The sequence below is a fragment of the Mobula birostris genome, chromosome 2 (genome assembly GCF_030028105.1).
Source record: "Mobula birostris isolate sMobBir1 chromosome 2, sMobBir1.hap1, whole genome shotgun sequence".
NCBI lineage: Eukaryota > Metazoa > Chordata > Chondrichthyes > Myliobatiformes > Myliobatidae > Mobula > Mobula birostris.
In genome coordinates, this window is record NC_092371.1 from 144,067,987 (window position 1) to 144,083,858 (window position 15,872).

The window sequence follows — 15,872 nt, forward strand, 5'->3', positions numbered from 1 at the left end:
CAAAGGAATCGATTGTAGTCTTCAGGAAGGGGTTGTCAGGGGAACGAGACCAGTCCTCATTGAGGGGTCCTGGATGTCAACATCTCTGAACTGTCTCAACTTATTGACGCAATTATGAAGGTGGCACTCCAGCAGCTATATTTCATTAGGAGTTTGTGGGAATTTAGTATGTTATCAAGGACTGCATAGATGTACTGGGGAGAGCATTCTAACTGCCTGCATCGCCGTCTAGAATGAAGGGAAAATGCACAGAATCAAAAAAGCTGCAGAGTTGCAAACTCAGCCAGCTCCATCAAGGGCACTAGCCTCCCCAGCATAAAGGACACCTTCAAAAGGTGATGCCAAAAAAAAGCAGTATCCATCATTAAGAACCTCCCCCTCCCCCTCTCCCTCCCCACCCCAGTACTCAGGACATCCCCTCATCTCATTGCTACTATCAGGAAGTACAAGAGCCTGAGAAACATTTCCACATTTCAGGAGGAACTTCTTCTCCTCTGCCATCAGATTTCTGAACAGTCCATGAACACAACCTCACTATTTTTGCTCTCATTTAATTTATGCTTAAACAAATCAGTTTAGGAAAATAATGTATTTTAATCTTGGGACCACTTGCTTGCTTTCAAAAGAACTTCAAAGGGAATCTACAGGGATCGGAAGCGCTCTCCCTTGAAGTTACTGCCAGGAGACACACTGAATATGCAAAGGTGGTTTTCTGGATTGAGAAGTGCATATTGAGGATGAAGAAGTTGGGGCAAACTTTAATTGCAACCTATGACAAGCTGGCTAAAGGCAATGGAGAGCATAAAGGAACTCTCAGCAACAAAAGGACATCTAACAAACCGAAACCGGTATTCATAGGTTTTAGAACCTGACTGATTTTATGTTCAATTGGTTGAGCACAAAATGTCAAGGTTCCCACCAGGTGAATTACATTAGTTTCACCCCTGCACTTTGCAAAAACACTAAGACTTACTGGTGGGACAGCAGCTTTCCCCTCCTCCTGTGAAGTGTGTCTGGAATGAAATCAGCCAAATGTCCGAGCCGAACCAACTCCTCGACAGTTGGAAGAGGAGCTTTAATGAGGAAGCGGTTAACATGATCCCTCCAGCTTGGTTTAAGGCATAGGACTGCCCCGCGATGAAGTCCCAGGTTATGCACCATATGATCACAAACCGCCTCTTTAAAAAAGATGTCTTGCAACAGTAAATGATACCAACCAGCAACCTGAAAGGAAGAGAGTTTTAAAATTTAGTCTTTCAGTGTTGTTGAATGAACTTAAACAAAAGTCAGCATAATAAAGCTACTGGGATAATGGATTTAATACAAAATAAAATCAGAAGTGAAAAGAAACATTGCATGTGCCCATTAACTTAGATGAACAACTGAAACTCAACGTGGAACTGAACCATCCCCTCAATTAATTACTAAAGTGATTAACGTCAGCAAAAGAAATACAATTCAGTACATTGTTACACAGCTTGGCATTGGCCACATCCTCCCCAAGGTCTAGCTGGTTTATAAAGTTACCTACTTTTTCAAAAATGTCATAGAAATCATACACAGCTTTTAAAGTTTGCCGGGGAAGCTCGACAGCTATGTGGAACATGTCTTTCAATCTGCTGAGTTTCTCTTTACAATCTTTTGCCCTTCCTCCAGGTTCCGTTATTTCATCAAAATCCTGCAGTAGGTCCTCACATTCAGCAATTAACTTCTACAAAACATAACAGTACAGAATTTACCACCAACTCTATGAAGAAAGCCAAGTTTTATTTAAAATACCATAACCATGGAAAATAGGAAGTCTTCTTATTCATTTGCCTTGAAGAGTAATCCTCACTGACTGAATCTCAGATTATTAGTACAAAAGTTGGAGTACTCTGGGAAAGCAACAAAGGAGCAGTGGAATACCAGTGGATTGTGTTGTGCGATTAACCCCCGACAGATCGAAGTAATGCAAGTTAGTGCTCAGACATAAATCACTGAAAGTTAATACAAGTACAGCAAATCGCCCAATTCATCCGAATGTTGGCAAACTCATGAGTGTAATATCACCCAAAACAACTAAAAACAGTGACATTGCACTTATTTAATTCCAAAATGAAATTGAAGGTAGCAGTGTACACAGAGCAGTATAAAGCTTACACTATATTTAAACACTGATATTTGATAACACTTTATTTGTATTACAGTTCAATCCTGACACCAGGCAGAATCAAGTTCATTATCACCGTCTTGTCTGTCGTAAAATCTGCTGTTTTGCAGCAGGATAATGGCAAGTCATTATTAAGAAAACAACAAACATTTTTTTAAAAAACTCACCATTGCAGGATTATAAATGGCAACGTCATAATCCAATTTTAGAATCTCTGCTTGGCTCAAATTGTTTGCAATTTCTAATTTGTATGAACGAATCTTCCCCATTCCTTCAGAAATAATCAAATCAGTGATCTGAAGGTTAAAAAAGTCAGTTAATAACTCAAAAGCATTGTTTCAATGCACTATGTAGCATTGTGTTGCATGAATTTGTCAAGGATTTAATGTCACATAGTCCTCTCTCGCAATTTGATATAACAAGGTCCACATGAACTTAAGTGATAAAGGTTCTCAAATATAGGTGCAAGAGAAAATATGCAGATGCTTCATCCCTCCCCCTCCAGGTTTCACCTATCACCTGGTGTTTCTCTCTCCCCTCCCTCCACCTTTTAACTCTACTCTTCAGCTTTTTTTCTCCAGTCCTGCCGAAGGGCTTCAGCCCGAAATATTGACTGTATTTTTTCTCCCCCATAGATGCTGCCTGGCCTGCTGAGTTCCTCCAGCATTTTGTATGTGCTGCTGAAATATAGGTACACATTTATTTCGAAATGCAAACAATACTAAGTACAAACCAATTCAACCCCATTTATAGAATTGAAATGCAAAATTCCTCAAGGCCTTACACAGTAAATGCTTTATTCAGAGAAAATCAATATAGAATCATAGACATTTACAGTCAATTGTTTCACCATGTCTTTATTAGTCTGGCCTTTCACCAGAATGAATTGCTGACACGAAACACTTTCTCTCTCTCTCTCTTTCTCTCCCCCCCACCCTTCACAACATTTTAATTTCATATTTTCAGCTTCTGCAGCACTTTGCTTTCATATTAATCATTACACAAAATCAAAATTTTCAATAAAATATGATTTAATAAAATTATTAAAGCACGAGATGCTTTACCTGCTGGGCCCTTTCCCAGCACCTGATGTCTTTCAGTGAAAGCTGAGCCCTGGTGAGGGTCTGTTGCCATAGCAATTCCACCTTCTTCATAGCTACTCTTATCCTGCCCAAGGAAAGTTAAAACAAGGGTTAATACTGCCATCAGAAATAAAAAAGCCAACCTTACACAAAACAAAATTAGGTTCTTCAACAGTGTGTCACAATGATTGAATAGATAGAACTCATAAACAAAGAACATAATGGTAAGACTGCTCTTGCACTGTATGACCAAAGACCAAGATACTGGAAGGTGATGATTGGTCTGGTCTCAGCTCGAAACATCAGCTCTTTATTCTTCTCCATTGATGCTGTCTGACTTGCTGAGTTTCCAGAGCATATTGTATGTGTCACTCTGGATTTCGTACATCTGCAGAATCTCTCGTGTTACTGGAAGGCAAGCTCCTCCCATAAGAAAAGATCTGAAATTTCAAAGACAGGATATGTTTTGACTGTTGAGTGGCAAACAGCAAGACTTCAGCTACACACTTCAAAGTTGCCGGTGAACGCAGCAGGCCAGACAGCATCTCTCAGAAGAGGTACAGTTGACGTTTCAGGCCAAGACCCTTCATCAGGACTAACTGAAGGAAGAGTTAGTATGAGATTTGAAAGTGGGAGGGGGAGGGGGAGATCCAAAATGATAGGAGAAGACAGGAGGGGGAGGGATGGAGCCAAGAGCTGGACAGGTGATAGGCAAAGGGGATATGAGAGGATCATGGGACAGGAGGTCCAGGGAGAAAGACGGGGGGGGGGGGGGGGGGGGGGGAAAGAGACCCAGAGGATGGGCAAGGGGTATAGTCAGAGTCAGCATGAACATTGACTTCTCTAACTTCCGCTAATGCCCCACCTCCCCCTTGTACCCCATCCGTTATTTATTTTTATACACACATTCTTTTTCTCACTCTCCTTTTTCTCCCTCTGTCCCTCTGAATATATCCCTTGCCCATCCTCTGGGTTCCCCCCCCCCCCTTGTCTTTCTCCCTAGGCCTCCTGTCCCATGATCCTCTCATATCCCTTTGCCAATCACCTGTCCAGCTCTTGGCTCCATCCCTCCCCCTCCTCCTGTCTTCTCCTATCATTTTGGATCTCCCCCTCCCCCTCCCACTTTCAAATCTCTTACTCACTCTTCCTTCAGTTAGTCCTGACGAAGGGTCTCGGCCTGAAACGTCGACTGTACCTCTTCCTAGAGATGCTGCCTGGCCTGCTGCATTCACCAGCAACTTTGATGTGTGTTGCTTGAAATTCCAGCATCTGCAGAATTCCTGTTGTTTGCGTTTTAAAAAGACTTTAGCTAGTTTTGAACAGTGCAATGCAATTACCCACATCCATCCGAGGGCAACGCCTCACTTCAATGCTAGAACTTCTGACAGTACATGGTCACGATGAATTGTCAACCTAGAACAAACTCGTTTGTTTGGAATGGGATTCAAATCCACAGCTTTCTGATCCAAAGTTAGAATATTACCACCGAACCTTGGCTGAAACCTTGTGGAGCTGGTATGCATTTCTGGTTTTGGATTTTCCACCATCTCCGAAAGCTTACTCAGAGACATTTCCCAACCTAAATTCATGATATCTCTGATGTCTCTCCACTCACTTCTGCTCTACTTCTAGTGCTGCTGCCATTAGTCCATTTTCCAGTGCACCATTCTCTCTTCTTTAACTAAGGATCTCCTTAAGCTTTGACTAAAAATTTGACTAAATTTCCTAACACTTCCACTGCTCAGGCTTGGTTGTATTTGTCTGGTAGCTCTTCTACCTTGAAAAACTCTATTGTCGATCAGGGCATCGCACAAATTGATTTATGGTTTCCAAATTTAAGCCAGACAGTAAAGCATCAAACAACAGAAGCAGTTTCTGACTTCTCCTCACACTGAAAATCCAGTTGTTCTGCTTATTTCAGTTTTGGACACTTTCCAACTTCCTACCAAATCAAGTCTTTCACAAGTCTGGGCTTGCCCCACACCAAGCATCATCCTCTGTCAATCAAAAAGCCATTTCTTTTGCCTTAAATGCAGAATACCTGCCTTTAGGTCTCCATGAATGCTCTGAAAGTAACTTTGGTGCTCTCTAGCTATAATGGACAAGGGTGATAGGTATTAAAGAAAATTAGTCATGCTGTCTGTGCCTGATCATTTCATGCCATTGATGAGCTCAGCAAAGTAGCACAAACACATATGCTCATTGATCTAAGGTGGTGAAAGTTAACTTTTGCATTTGTAAGACTACAGGATTTTAAAAATTATTGGTTCTCAAACTTGTTTTGTTGAGCCTGCTTCAGACAAATGCACAATTTCTGCACCCACTCCACTCTCCACACAAACTAAAGCCTGGTTTCACCCAAAGCTGTCCTAACATTGTTAGATCTACACCATGACCTCCAAGGAGACATCCTAGAGTTTGAAATCAGTATCTTAGATCATCAAAGGAAAACAGACAAACCCAAAGAGGTGTGGAATGCAGCTGCAACGTCACTGTTCAGACTTCCTTCAATACACTTAGAAACTGCAGTGGACCAGCAAGATGCATGTTACTCAAGATCCATCTGTGATATGGACTTAATGAGGGGGGCTGTAGTAGATAGAGATGTAACCAGTGATCTTATCCTGAAAGCCATTCACATATTGATTTTGCACAATATCTGAGCTCAATATCTTCACTAAGATTTAGTTACCATTTATACAAAAAAAATCAAGACATTGTAAGACAATAACGTTATAAGGCAATAACTAAAGCAGGAACTTAAAAGAAGTTCATGTTCTGTTCTGATTATCTTTATTTGTGGGGGAGAACAATGAATCATAGATATGTCTGGGTGAAAGTTTTTTTTGACAGTAACGGGTATGCACACATTACTAAAATCGACACATTAAAATAAAAGCTTTAACTATACAACTATACAAAGAGTGGGAATAAACGGGACCTTTTCAGAATGGCAGGCAGTGACTAGTGGGGTACCGCAAGGCTCAGTGGTGGGACCCCAGTTGTTTACAATATATATTAATGACTTAGACGAGGGAATTAAATGCAGCATCTCCAAGTTTGTGGATGACACGAAGCTGGGCAGCAGTGTTAGCTGTGAGGAGGATGCTAAGAGGATGCAGGGTGACTTGGATAGGTTAGGTCACTGGGCAAATTCATGGCAGATGCAATTTAATGTGGATAAATGTGAGGTTATCCACTTTGGTGGCAAGAACAGGAAAACAGATTATTATCTGAATGGTGGCCGATTAGGAAAAGGGGAGGTGCAACGTGACCTGGGTGTCATTCTACACCAGTCATTGAAAGTGGGCATGCAGGTACAGCAGGCAGTGGAAAAGGCGAATGGTATGCTGGCATTCATAGCAAGAGGATTCGAGTACAGGAGCAGGGAGATACTATTGCAGTTGTACAAGGCCTTGGTGAGACCACACCTGGAGTATTGTGTGCAGTTTTGGTCCCCTAATCTGAGGAAAGACATCCTTGCCATAGAGGGAGTACAAAGAAGGTTCACCAGATTGATTCCTGGGATGGCAGGACTTTCATATGATGAAAGACTGGATCGACTACGCTTACACTCTCTGGAATTTAGAAGATTGATGGGGGATCTTATTGAAACATATAAAATTCTAAAGGGATTGGACAGGCTAGATGTAGGAAGATTGTTCCCGATGTTGGGGAAGTCCAGAACGAGGGGTCACAGTTTGAGGATAAAGGGGAAGCCTTTTAGGACCGAGATGAGGAAAAACTTCTTCACACAGAGAGTGGTGAATCTGTGGAATTCCCTGCCCCAGAAAACAGTTGAGGCCAGTTCATTGGCTATATTTAAGAGGGAGTTAGATATGGCCCTTGTGGCTAAAGGGATCAGGGGGTATGGAGGGAAGGCTGGTACAGGGTTCTGAGTTGGATGATCAGCCATGATCATACTGAATGGTGGTGCAGGCTCGAAGGGCCCAATGGCCTACTCCTGCACCTATTTTCTATGTTTCTATGTTTAATATGGAACAAATTGTTCTAAAATGGATGTTTTTACTTGTATATCTAAATTTTCTTAAATGTTGGTACTTTGCTCAGAAATACTACAGGTCCTTATTTTACTAGAGCATTTGACAAGATCTCTCAAGGGAAGTTCATCTTGAAGATGATGCATCTCCTTAAAACAGAGATGCACAGAAATTTCTTTAGCCAGAGGGTGGTGAATTTGTTACCACAGACAACTGTGGAGGCCAGGTCGGTGGGTGTATTTAAGGCAGAGATAGGTTCTCGAATGCACATTTCATCAATGGTTACGGGGAAAAGGCTGGAGAATGGGATTAAGGAGGGGAGAAAAGGATCAGCCATGATTGAATGGTGGAGCAGACTCGATGGGCCAAATGGCCTAATTCTGCTCCTATGTTCTATAACATAGTCAAAATAATGAGTTCAGTGATGGCCGCACTCCATTCTGGAAAAAATTGAAATATTTATAAACAGATTATGATTGTATAGCCTCCTACTAACATCACATTCATGGCAGTTCAGTTTTCTTCAAATTACTCCATCAGTATTAGGTCTGTTGGCTCATCCTCAACTCTGCTGTTCACCAACTCAGGAATTTCTGTCTCCTACTCAATTCCCCTTTCACTCCAGTAGCTTATTCACCCGACCCTGCTCATTCTACATTCATCCATCTCCTTTGAATGGATTATTGTTCTCTTCACAACTTGGGTCAAAGGTTCAGAGGGCTGGGAACACTCAACTGAACAAGTTCCCTTTTGAAGTCAGACTTAATGCCAAACATCCAAACTTCTTAGGCATTTTAGTAAGCAGAATCTCTTTTGATGTTGGAACACAAATTGGAGACACAAGGGACTGCAAATACTGTAATCTGGAACTGTAAACAATCCGCTGGAGAAACTTGGCACATTGAACAGTATCTGTGGGAGGAAGGGATTTTGTCAACAGTTCAGGTCAAAAACATACCTCAGATACAACCTGAAATGTCAAGAATTCTGTTCCTCACAGAGATGCCATCCAAAGCACCAAGTTCCTCCAGCAGACTGTTTATTGACAAAAACAGAAGCATGTTACCATTTTGAAACTGGAGCCTGAAGGTGTAGCATATGACAGTTCCACAGAGAACAAAATACCCACACTTGGTCTCTAAAGTCTCACTGCTCACTCACTCCACCAATAGTTCAATTGAAAAGTTCTCATCTTCTGCTCCTTACCTCAACAACCTCTAGCTCTGCCCTCAAGCATGGGTTTTGTCCTACTATATGCAGCTCCTAAGGCTAACTTCCCCTCTCTACATCTAAAAAGTGAAAATTCTTAAATCACTTATCCGAATGTCTTTTTCCTTGACAACGTCGTTGTGAATCACTATTTTATGACAAGGATGTCATCTAAATCAACTGTTATCCTTTTATTAGTTTTAATACACAAGTACAAAGGAAAATATTTCATTCATAACAACTGTCACCTTTGCCCCACATTCTTGCTGAATCCCTATCAGTTTTCTCCTACCAAAATCCTTACTCATGCTCACATTAAATCCCAAGCTATCCCATAACACCTGAATTCCCTCCCATTTCACCCCCTACTCCCCCAGCATTTACTGAGCTCATTAAGAACTCTCTCCCTTATGCCCAAGCTCACAATGACATTGTTCACTTTCACTCTAGCTTGACACATACATTGGCTTCTGACCAGCAACACTTACTTGAAAAATCTAACTTTGTTCAAACCCCTCTAAAAGGGGAATTGCTGTGTTCCCCAATTCTATCCCCATTCTTAGAGGCCTTGCTTTGTAAGGTTTTTTTCCTACATTAAGTGTGAAACAGAAAATGTAACTAGGCAGTTCTGTTGATGTGGCATTTACATGGTGATTCATTCATTTCCCCACAACTTTGGATTTGTGAAGCAAAATTCCAAGTTCCTTATAACCACCGAACTTGAATTTAGCCCAGTTTTGTTTGACAGATTAGCATAATGACTGCTGACAGTTTTATATTGAGATCCACTAACATTAATCTTTATGTTCCAACCAGCCTAAACTTTGCCCCTTTACTGTGAAGAGAGAAATAGAGGCTAATTAAAACCTGCAAATGAACTTCAAGGTGGAATAAAACAATTCAGATTATTAATCCAGGATGCTCAGCAATGAATGTTAATTAACATTACTACTCAGCTATTAAATTCCGTATGTGTAAGAAACAATTCTAAATAAACATACCATGAGCTTACACTCAGGTTGGAGGAGCAATACCTCATTCTGTCAGGGTAGCTTCCAACCTGATGGCATGAACAGCGCTTTCTCTAACTGCTGGTAATATCTCGTCCTCCCTTCTTTTCCCCATTCCCTATTCTGACTCCTCTTACTTCTTCATCACCTGCCGATCACATCCCTCTGGTAACCTCCTTCTCCACCTTTCTCCCACGGTCCACTCTCCCCTCCTATCAGATTACTCCTGCTTCAACCCTTTACCTCTTCCATCTGTCACCTTCCATCTTCTCACTTCATCCTCCCTCCACCACTCACCTGGTTTCACCCAACACCTGCCACCTCTCAACTCCCCACTTAACTTACTCTGGCTTCTGCTCCCTTTCTTTCCAGTTCTTATGAAGGATCTCAGCTTGAAGCATCAAAACTGTTTATTCTTCTCTATAGATGCTGCCTGACCTGCTGAATTCCTCCAGCATTTTGTGTGGGTTGCTCTGAATTCAGCATCTCTTGTTAAGTTTATGCTAATAAACCTATTAATTTTCATTTTGATAAACGTAACTCAAGCTGATTCAAACAGAAAAAAAATACAAATTTTAAAACCCAATATGGAACATGATTTAGTGTAGTGGTTAGCACAACACTTTACAGTTCAGGCTACCTGTGTTCATTTCCGGTCACTGCCTGTAAGAAATTTTTGCATTCCCCCCCGTGACCATAAGACATAGAGGCAGAATTAGGCCATTCAGCCCATCAAATCTGCTCAGGCATTCCATCATAGCTGATCCCATATTCCACTCTGCTCCATTCACCTGCCTCCTTTGATGGCCTGACCAATCAGGAAATGATTCATTTCCACCTTAAATATACACACAGTCTTGGGTAGAGCATTCCACAGATGTACTACTCTCTGGCTAAAAAAAAAATTCCTTCCTTACAAGGGGAACCCCTCAACTTTGAGCCCGTGCCCGCTGGTTCTGGATACTCCCACCACAGGAAACGTCTTCTCCACATCCACCCTATCTAGTCCTTTCAACCACATGGGTTTCCTCCAGGTACTCCCGTTTCCTCCCACAGTCTAAAAATCGCACCAGTTGGTAGATTAATTGGTTATTGTAAATTGTCCTTATTAAGCTGGGGTAAAAAATGGGAGGGGGGGCAGGGGGGTTGCTGGGCAGCATAGATTGAAGAGCTGGAAGGGCCTATTCCATGCTGTATCCCAATTTTTAAAAAAATTAAAGATCTTGCTGAAAAAGTTGAACCAGTAAACAGTTATAGTTGCACTGGTTAAAATGCAAAATATTAGCGTAGTGAGATGGGAGGATTAATGAAGAGATTGCAAAATTGAATCTCTCAGCCATCAGAATGCCTGATACTGCATCATCTGAGTATCAATTCTCTTGGAATGATTTGAATCATTGGGTATTTTTTCACCCAAGTCGAAGAATCCTTTCCTGTGCCTCATTTAAGAAGAGCATTTTCCCCCTCCCCACCCGTCTTTCATTCTAAACATCGAATAAGTGTTTTTATAACTGCACCACCCTCCCTTACTGACCTTCAGACTTTACCTTGCCCTTCCCCTCGATCAGACATAAATCACTTGACATCAATAAAAACTTCATATATCAAGGCAACATTTTTATCCAAATGGCAATTAAATAAATTTGGATTTCTCGTAACAAAGCAAGTTAAAGCAGATGATTACACTTCCATTATATCTGATGAACATTGCAGATAGAGAGTATTGCCCCACTACAGGCTTATGATACATTAAACATTTAATTAATTTCAAACCACTTGAAATCACTACATTTTTACAAAAATGAAGCAACTATAAGTACAACAGATCTAGACATTACGTTGTGTGTCCACAACAAAAGTACTGTTTCAGAACAGGACAAGATATTCAGGGCTCAGGGTGATAACTGCATCCATTTCCTTGTGGAAGCTTTTCTCTCCCCCTGCATTTGATGGATCCTGCCCATTTTAAAATTATCCATTCTGCACAAAAGCCATCTTAACTTTTAGTTAGAATTTCAGAATGTACTCTTTTACTGTACATTGCCAGAGTATACACCAATTAGTTGCTCTGAACTAGCTGTCCTAGAACTGGCTTTCAGACGATTATGTTACTGCTAGAATAAATAAGGATCTCTGATTATAGATACATGTGCACAATTTTTATAAAGCATCCATCCCTGTGTAGAAAACATTCATTGCAGTTTCTAGTAACACAGTAGTCTGAAAATGAACAATGTATGCCAAGATCAAAACATTAAAGAATTAACTTAGGAACAGGGCTCAGGGAAAAACAGGGTGCAATAAGCATTGCATAAGCTTGATCCAATTGAACACTCACCATTCATCCTTTTTAAGTAAGTCATCAGCTGCCTGATGAAACTGAGTGGTCCCACCCATGGCATTAAAGCATAGATCAGATTTGGGGTCTCTGAACTTCTCAAGAATCACTTCACACTTTCTCAGTATATCATCAATTCCCAGATCCCTAAAAGGAACAGCAAGGACAAATTTCACAATTAATTCAACCAGGCAATTAAAGGTTATAACAGGTCAAACAAAATTATGTTAATGACTAAAAGTATTGCACCAGAAAACTTAGATACACAACAGTTGATGTCAGGCTATAGTAACCCTTAACCACTAACCGGTTAAGTAATTCCAGTTCAGTGTTTCTTCCATATAGTCCAGATCTCAGAGGCACTCCCCTCCCTTCCAACTTCATTTGAGAATACAAAACAAAAATTCTTGCAAAGAGTTTTTTTTATAAAAGACAAGCTTTAAGCGAGACTTGTTTTATACTGTACATTATGGTGTATTTTATTTTGCATTTAAAAATAAAGAAAAAAAACCAACATTAATGGGACTGCAGTTGAGAGGGTGAGTAGTTTCAAGTTCCTTGGTATACACATCACCGGAGAGCTCACCTGGACTGTTCACACCAGCTATGTGGCCAAAAAAAAAAAAAAAAGCACAACACAGCATCTCTTCCACCTCGGGCAACGAAAAACTTTCCTCAGTTCCTCAAGATCTTCTACAGGGGCACCACTGAAAGCATCCCGACTGGCTGTATCACCATCTGGTACAGGAATTGCACCAACCTTGATCACTGGGCACTACAGGGAGTGGTACGGGCAGCCCAGCGCATCTGTGGATGTGAACTTCCCTCCACTGAGGACATTTACAGCAGCAGGTGCAGAAAGGCGGCCTGGAAGATCATCAGGGTCACCAGTCACCTGAACCATAAACTGTTTCAACTGCTTCTGTCTGGCAAATGGTACCACAGCATTAAATCCAGGACCAACAGGCTATAGGACAGCTTCTTTCTACAAGATATTAGACTAATAAGTTCACATGTCTGTACATTGCAACGGAGTCATAACGCAAAGATTTTTACTCCTTCATGTTGTAGGACGGATTTAAATAAATTCTGAATTCCAATTCTAAGGGCCTATTATATGCTTGATCTCAATAAATAAATGAGGTAAACTAAGAATTCTGCTAAACCCTGAGTGGTTTAACTAGATCATGAATTCATTGCCAGTTGAGGGATTTTAATAATAAACTAGATTAGTAGTTTCTACTTTCATTCTTATCCACTTTGGCAGCTCATGCTGTACAATAAGAACAAAGCTCGAGCACAGAGAAACACAAGCAGCTAGAACTGCAGAAAAGTGGCTTCTCAGAGCTTGCAATACCCAACTGCCCTTGATAAATGCACTGCTGGCAGAATTATGTGACTCTCTAGATAACATGGTGCTGTTGGAGATATTTTAATTTTATTCCCCCGATAAAAGTGATTCTGCCAGCTGTCAACCGCGGCAGTTCCACTGGGACACAACATCTGAGAAAGCTGCAAAACCCGGCCCAATTCCACAATGCCTGATGAAGACATGATCAGGTTCAAATCAATTACTGGCCCAAGGCTGCACCCTGGTGACATCTCAGAATAGGAATTTGTTCTTAGTCACATGCACTAAACTTGTTCTACCTATCATTTAATGTTAACAATTAGTTAACATTTGATTGGACCTGTGATAACATCTCTTTGCTAACGCACCTCAACGATGCGCGCTTACCTCATTGTCTCACTCCCTCTACAGTCATGACTGTGTGGCTAAGCATAGCTCAAATAGCATCTACCAGTTCAGAGATGACACCACCGCTGTTGGTGAAACCTCAGGTGGCAACAATGACAAATCAGTAGTGAGATAATCAGCTAGTTGAGTGCTGTCACAACAGTAACCTCGCACTCGATGCCAGCAGGACCAAGTTGATTGTGGATTTCAGGAAGGACAGTCTGGAGAAAATGCAAAAATCCTCACTGAAGGATCAGCAGTGGAAAGGGTGGGCAGCTTCAAGTTCCTGGGTGTCAACATCTCTGAGGATCCTCCCTGGGCCCAGCACAATGCAATCATGAAGAAAGCACAGCACGGTCTCAAATTCATTTGGAGTTTGAAGAGATTTGATATGTCACAGACATGTTGCAAACTTCTACAGATGTGGTGGAGAGGTGGCATCCATCACCAAGGATCTTCACCAAACAGGACATTCTCTCTTCTCGTTACTACCAACAGGAAAGAGATATAGGACCCCGAAGACCGACACTCAATGATCAGAAGCAGCTTCGTCTCCTCTGCTATCAGATTTCTGAAGCGTCTATGAACTCTCTCACTACTTTTTTCTGCACTATTTGTTAATTTAGAATATTTTTATCTCTTTGCACTGTTCTGCTGCCACAAAACAACAAATTTCATATCATATAAGATAGTGATAAAAGTCTGATTCTAATTGTTCTACTCCCACATAAACTCATCTTCTTTGACTTCAGTTTCCACGCTCTCATCACCACTAAGGCAGTCAAGGATTCTGCTGTAAGGAATGCTCAGTTACATGAAGATGTTATAGCTTGAAGATCCTCCAAGTAACAGATACATCCCAGCCCATCACAGGTAAAACCCTCCCCACCACTGAGCACAGCTACATGGAAGGCTGTCGCAGGAAAGCAGCATCCCTCATCAAGGAACCCCACTACCCAGGCCATGCTCTCTTCTTGGTGCTGCCATCAGGAAGGTAGAGGAGTCTCAGGACCCACACCAGGTTCAGGAAGAGTTATTACCCTTCAACCATCAGGCTCTTGAACCAGTGGGGATAACTTCATCCAACATCACTCACCATCACCAACCTGTTTCCACAACTTATAGACTCACTTTCAAGGACTCATCTCATGTTCGATATTTATTGCTTATTTAGTTATTATTATCTTTTTGTATTTGCACAGTTCGTTACCTTGTGCACTTTGGCTGTTTGCCCCTCCAGTACGATCTTTTATTGATTTTATTGTGTTCCTTGGATCTACTGTGTACAACCTCAAGAAAATGAATCTCGGGGCTGTATGTGGTGACATACATGGACTTTGATTATAAATTTTCTTTGAACTTTGATCAGCATTAGAGCCACAAGTAAAAGCTCAAACAATGAAAAATTAGGAGGCCAATCTCAGTCACAATCACCAGAGCAACCTGGCAGGCTTCAGCATTCTGCCAGATGAGGTGCGTGAGTGAACCTTCAGAGGCTTAAAGAAAAACCCTTGTGTAAGGTTAACCAGACCCCACCTTTCTTTCCTCTGCCACTAGCTCTGTGCAGAAGACTGATCATTGTTTAAACGTGGATCTTAAATTAAAATTGTACAGACACAGTATGTGTGACCTTTGGGGTAATATGAGGTGAAGGTCATCCATTTGCCTTCACATGCACCATACCACCAATTCCACCTCCCTCCCCCCCGCATCTCTCCCAGCACCAAAACCAGGCACCCTCTCACTAACAAATATATTTAACAAAAACATGTACTTCTCAGGGTGAAATACTCTACATACTTGGAAAGATTGCTAATGAACTGCATGCCCCATATTCAGACACATCTCCATTCACACAAGGAATGCCGGAGGAGGGAATTAAAGCAGTATCAACATTTCCCTCCCTGAATCACATTTTTCTCCACTGCTTATTACTTTGTATAGAAGTAGACCAGGATGACAGATGAAATAACAATTCAGCTATGTTTCACTCAAAAATGTCATTGTTCTTTCCTGGTACATCAAGATACAATAATCTTAAATGTTTAAACAGCCCATAGAATTGCCTGCTCTGTGGAGAGTACTTAGTTTTTTTTTGAAGAATTCTGAGAAAAGCAATGACTTATTTTCCTTGTTTGAAAAAGAAAATTTATACAATTTAATCATTCGCCAATTATGTTTTACTTGGACAGCAACAATGAATTGTTTAGATGTCTTGTATAGGCTGTCCATATACAAACCCTATGGTGCCTGTGCTTTTATACTTGTTACACTCAGCAAGATTCTAAACATGAAATTAATTTCTTGGATAAATTCCAAACACATTTTAATTTAAAGCTAAA

General features: G+C 41.1%; 1 protein-coding gene across 3 annotated transcripts in view; it reads right to left on the bottom strand.

Annotated features, from left to right (window-relative positions):
* LOC140192407 (uncharacterized) overlaps positions 1-15,872 on the bottom strand; it is a 105,516-nt gene that overhangs the window by 57,872 nt on the left and 31,772 nt on the right. For all 3 annotated transcript variants that reach the window (XM_072250042.1, XM_072250040.1, XM_072250043.1), the window contains exons 8-12: positions 11,793-11,939; positions 3,217-3,319; positions 2,320-2,448; positions 1,532-1,711; positions 974-1,224 (exon numbers count right to left, since the gene is read on the bottom strand). In XM_072250042.1, coding sequence (XP_072106143.1) covers positions 974-1,224; positions 1,532-1,711; positions 2,320-2,448; positions 3,217-3,319; positions 11,793-11,939 — 810 coding nt within the window. The remainder of the gene's footprint in view (positions 1-973; positions 1,225-1,531; positions 1,712-2,319; positions 2,449-3,216; positions 3,320-11,792; positions 11,940-15,872) is intronic.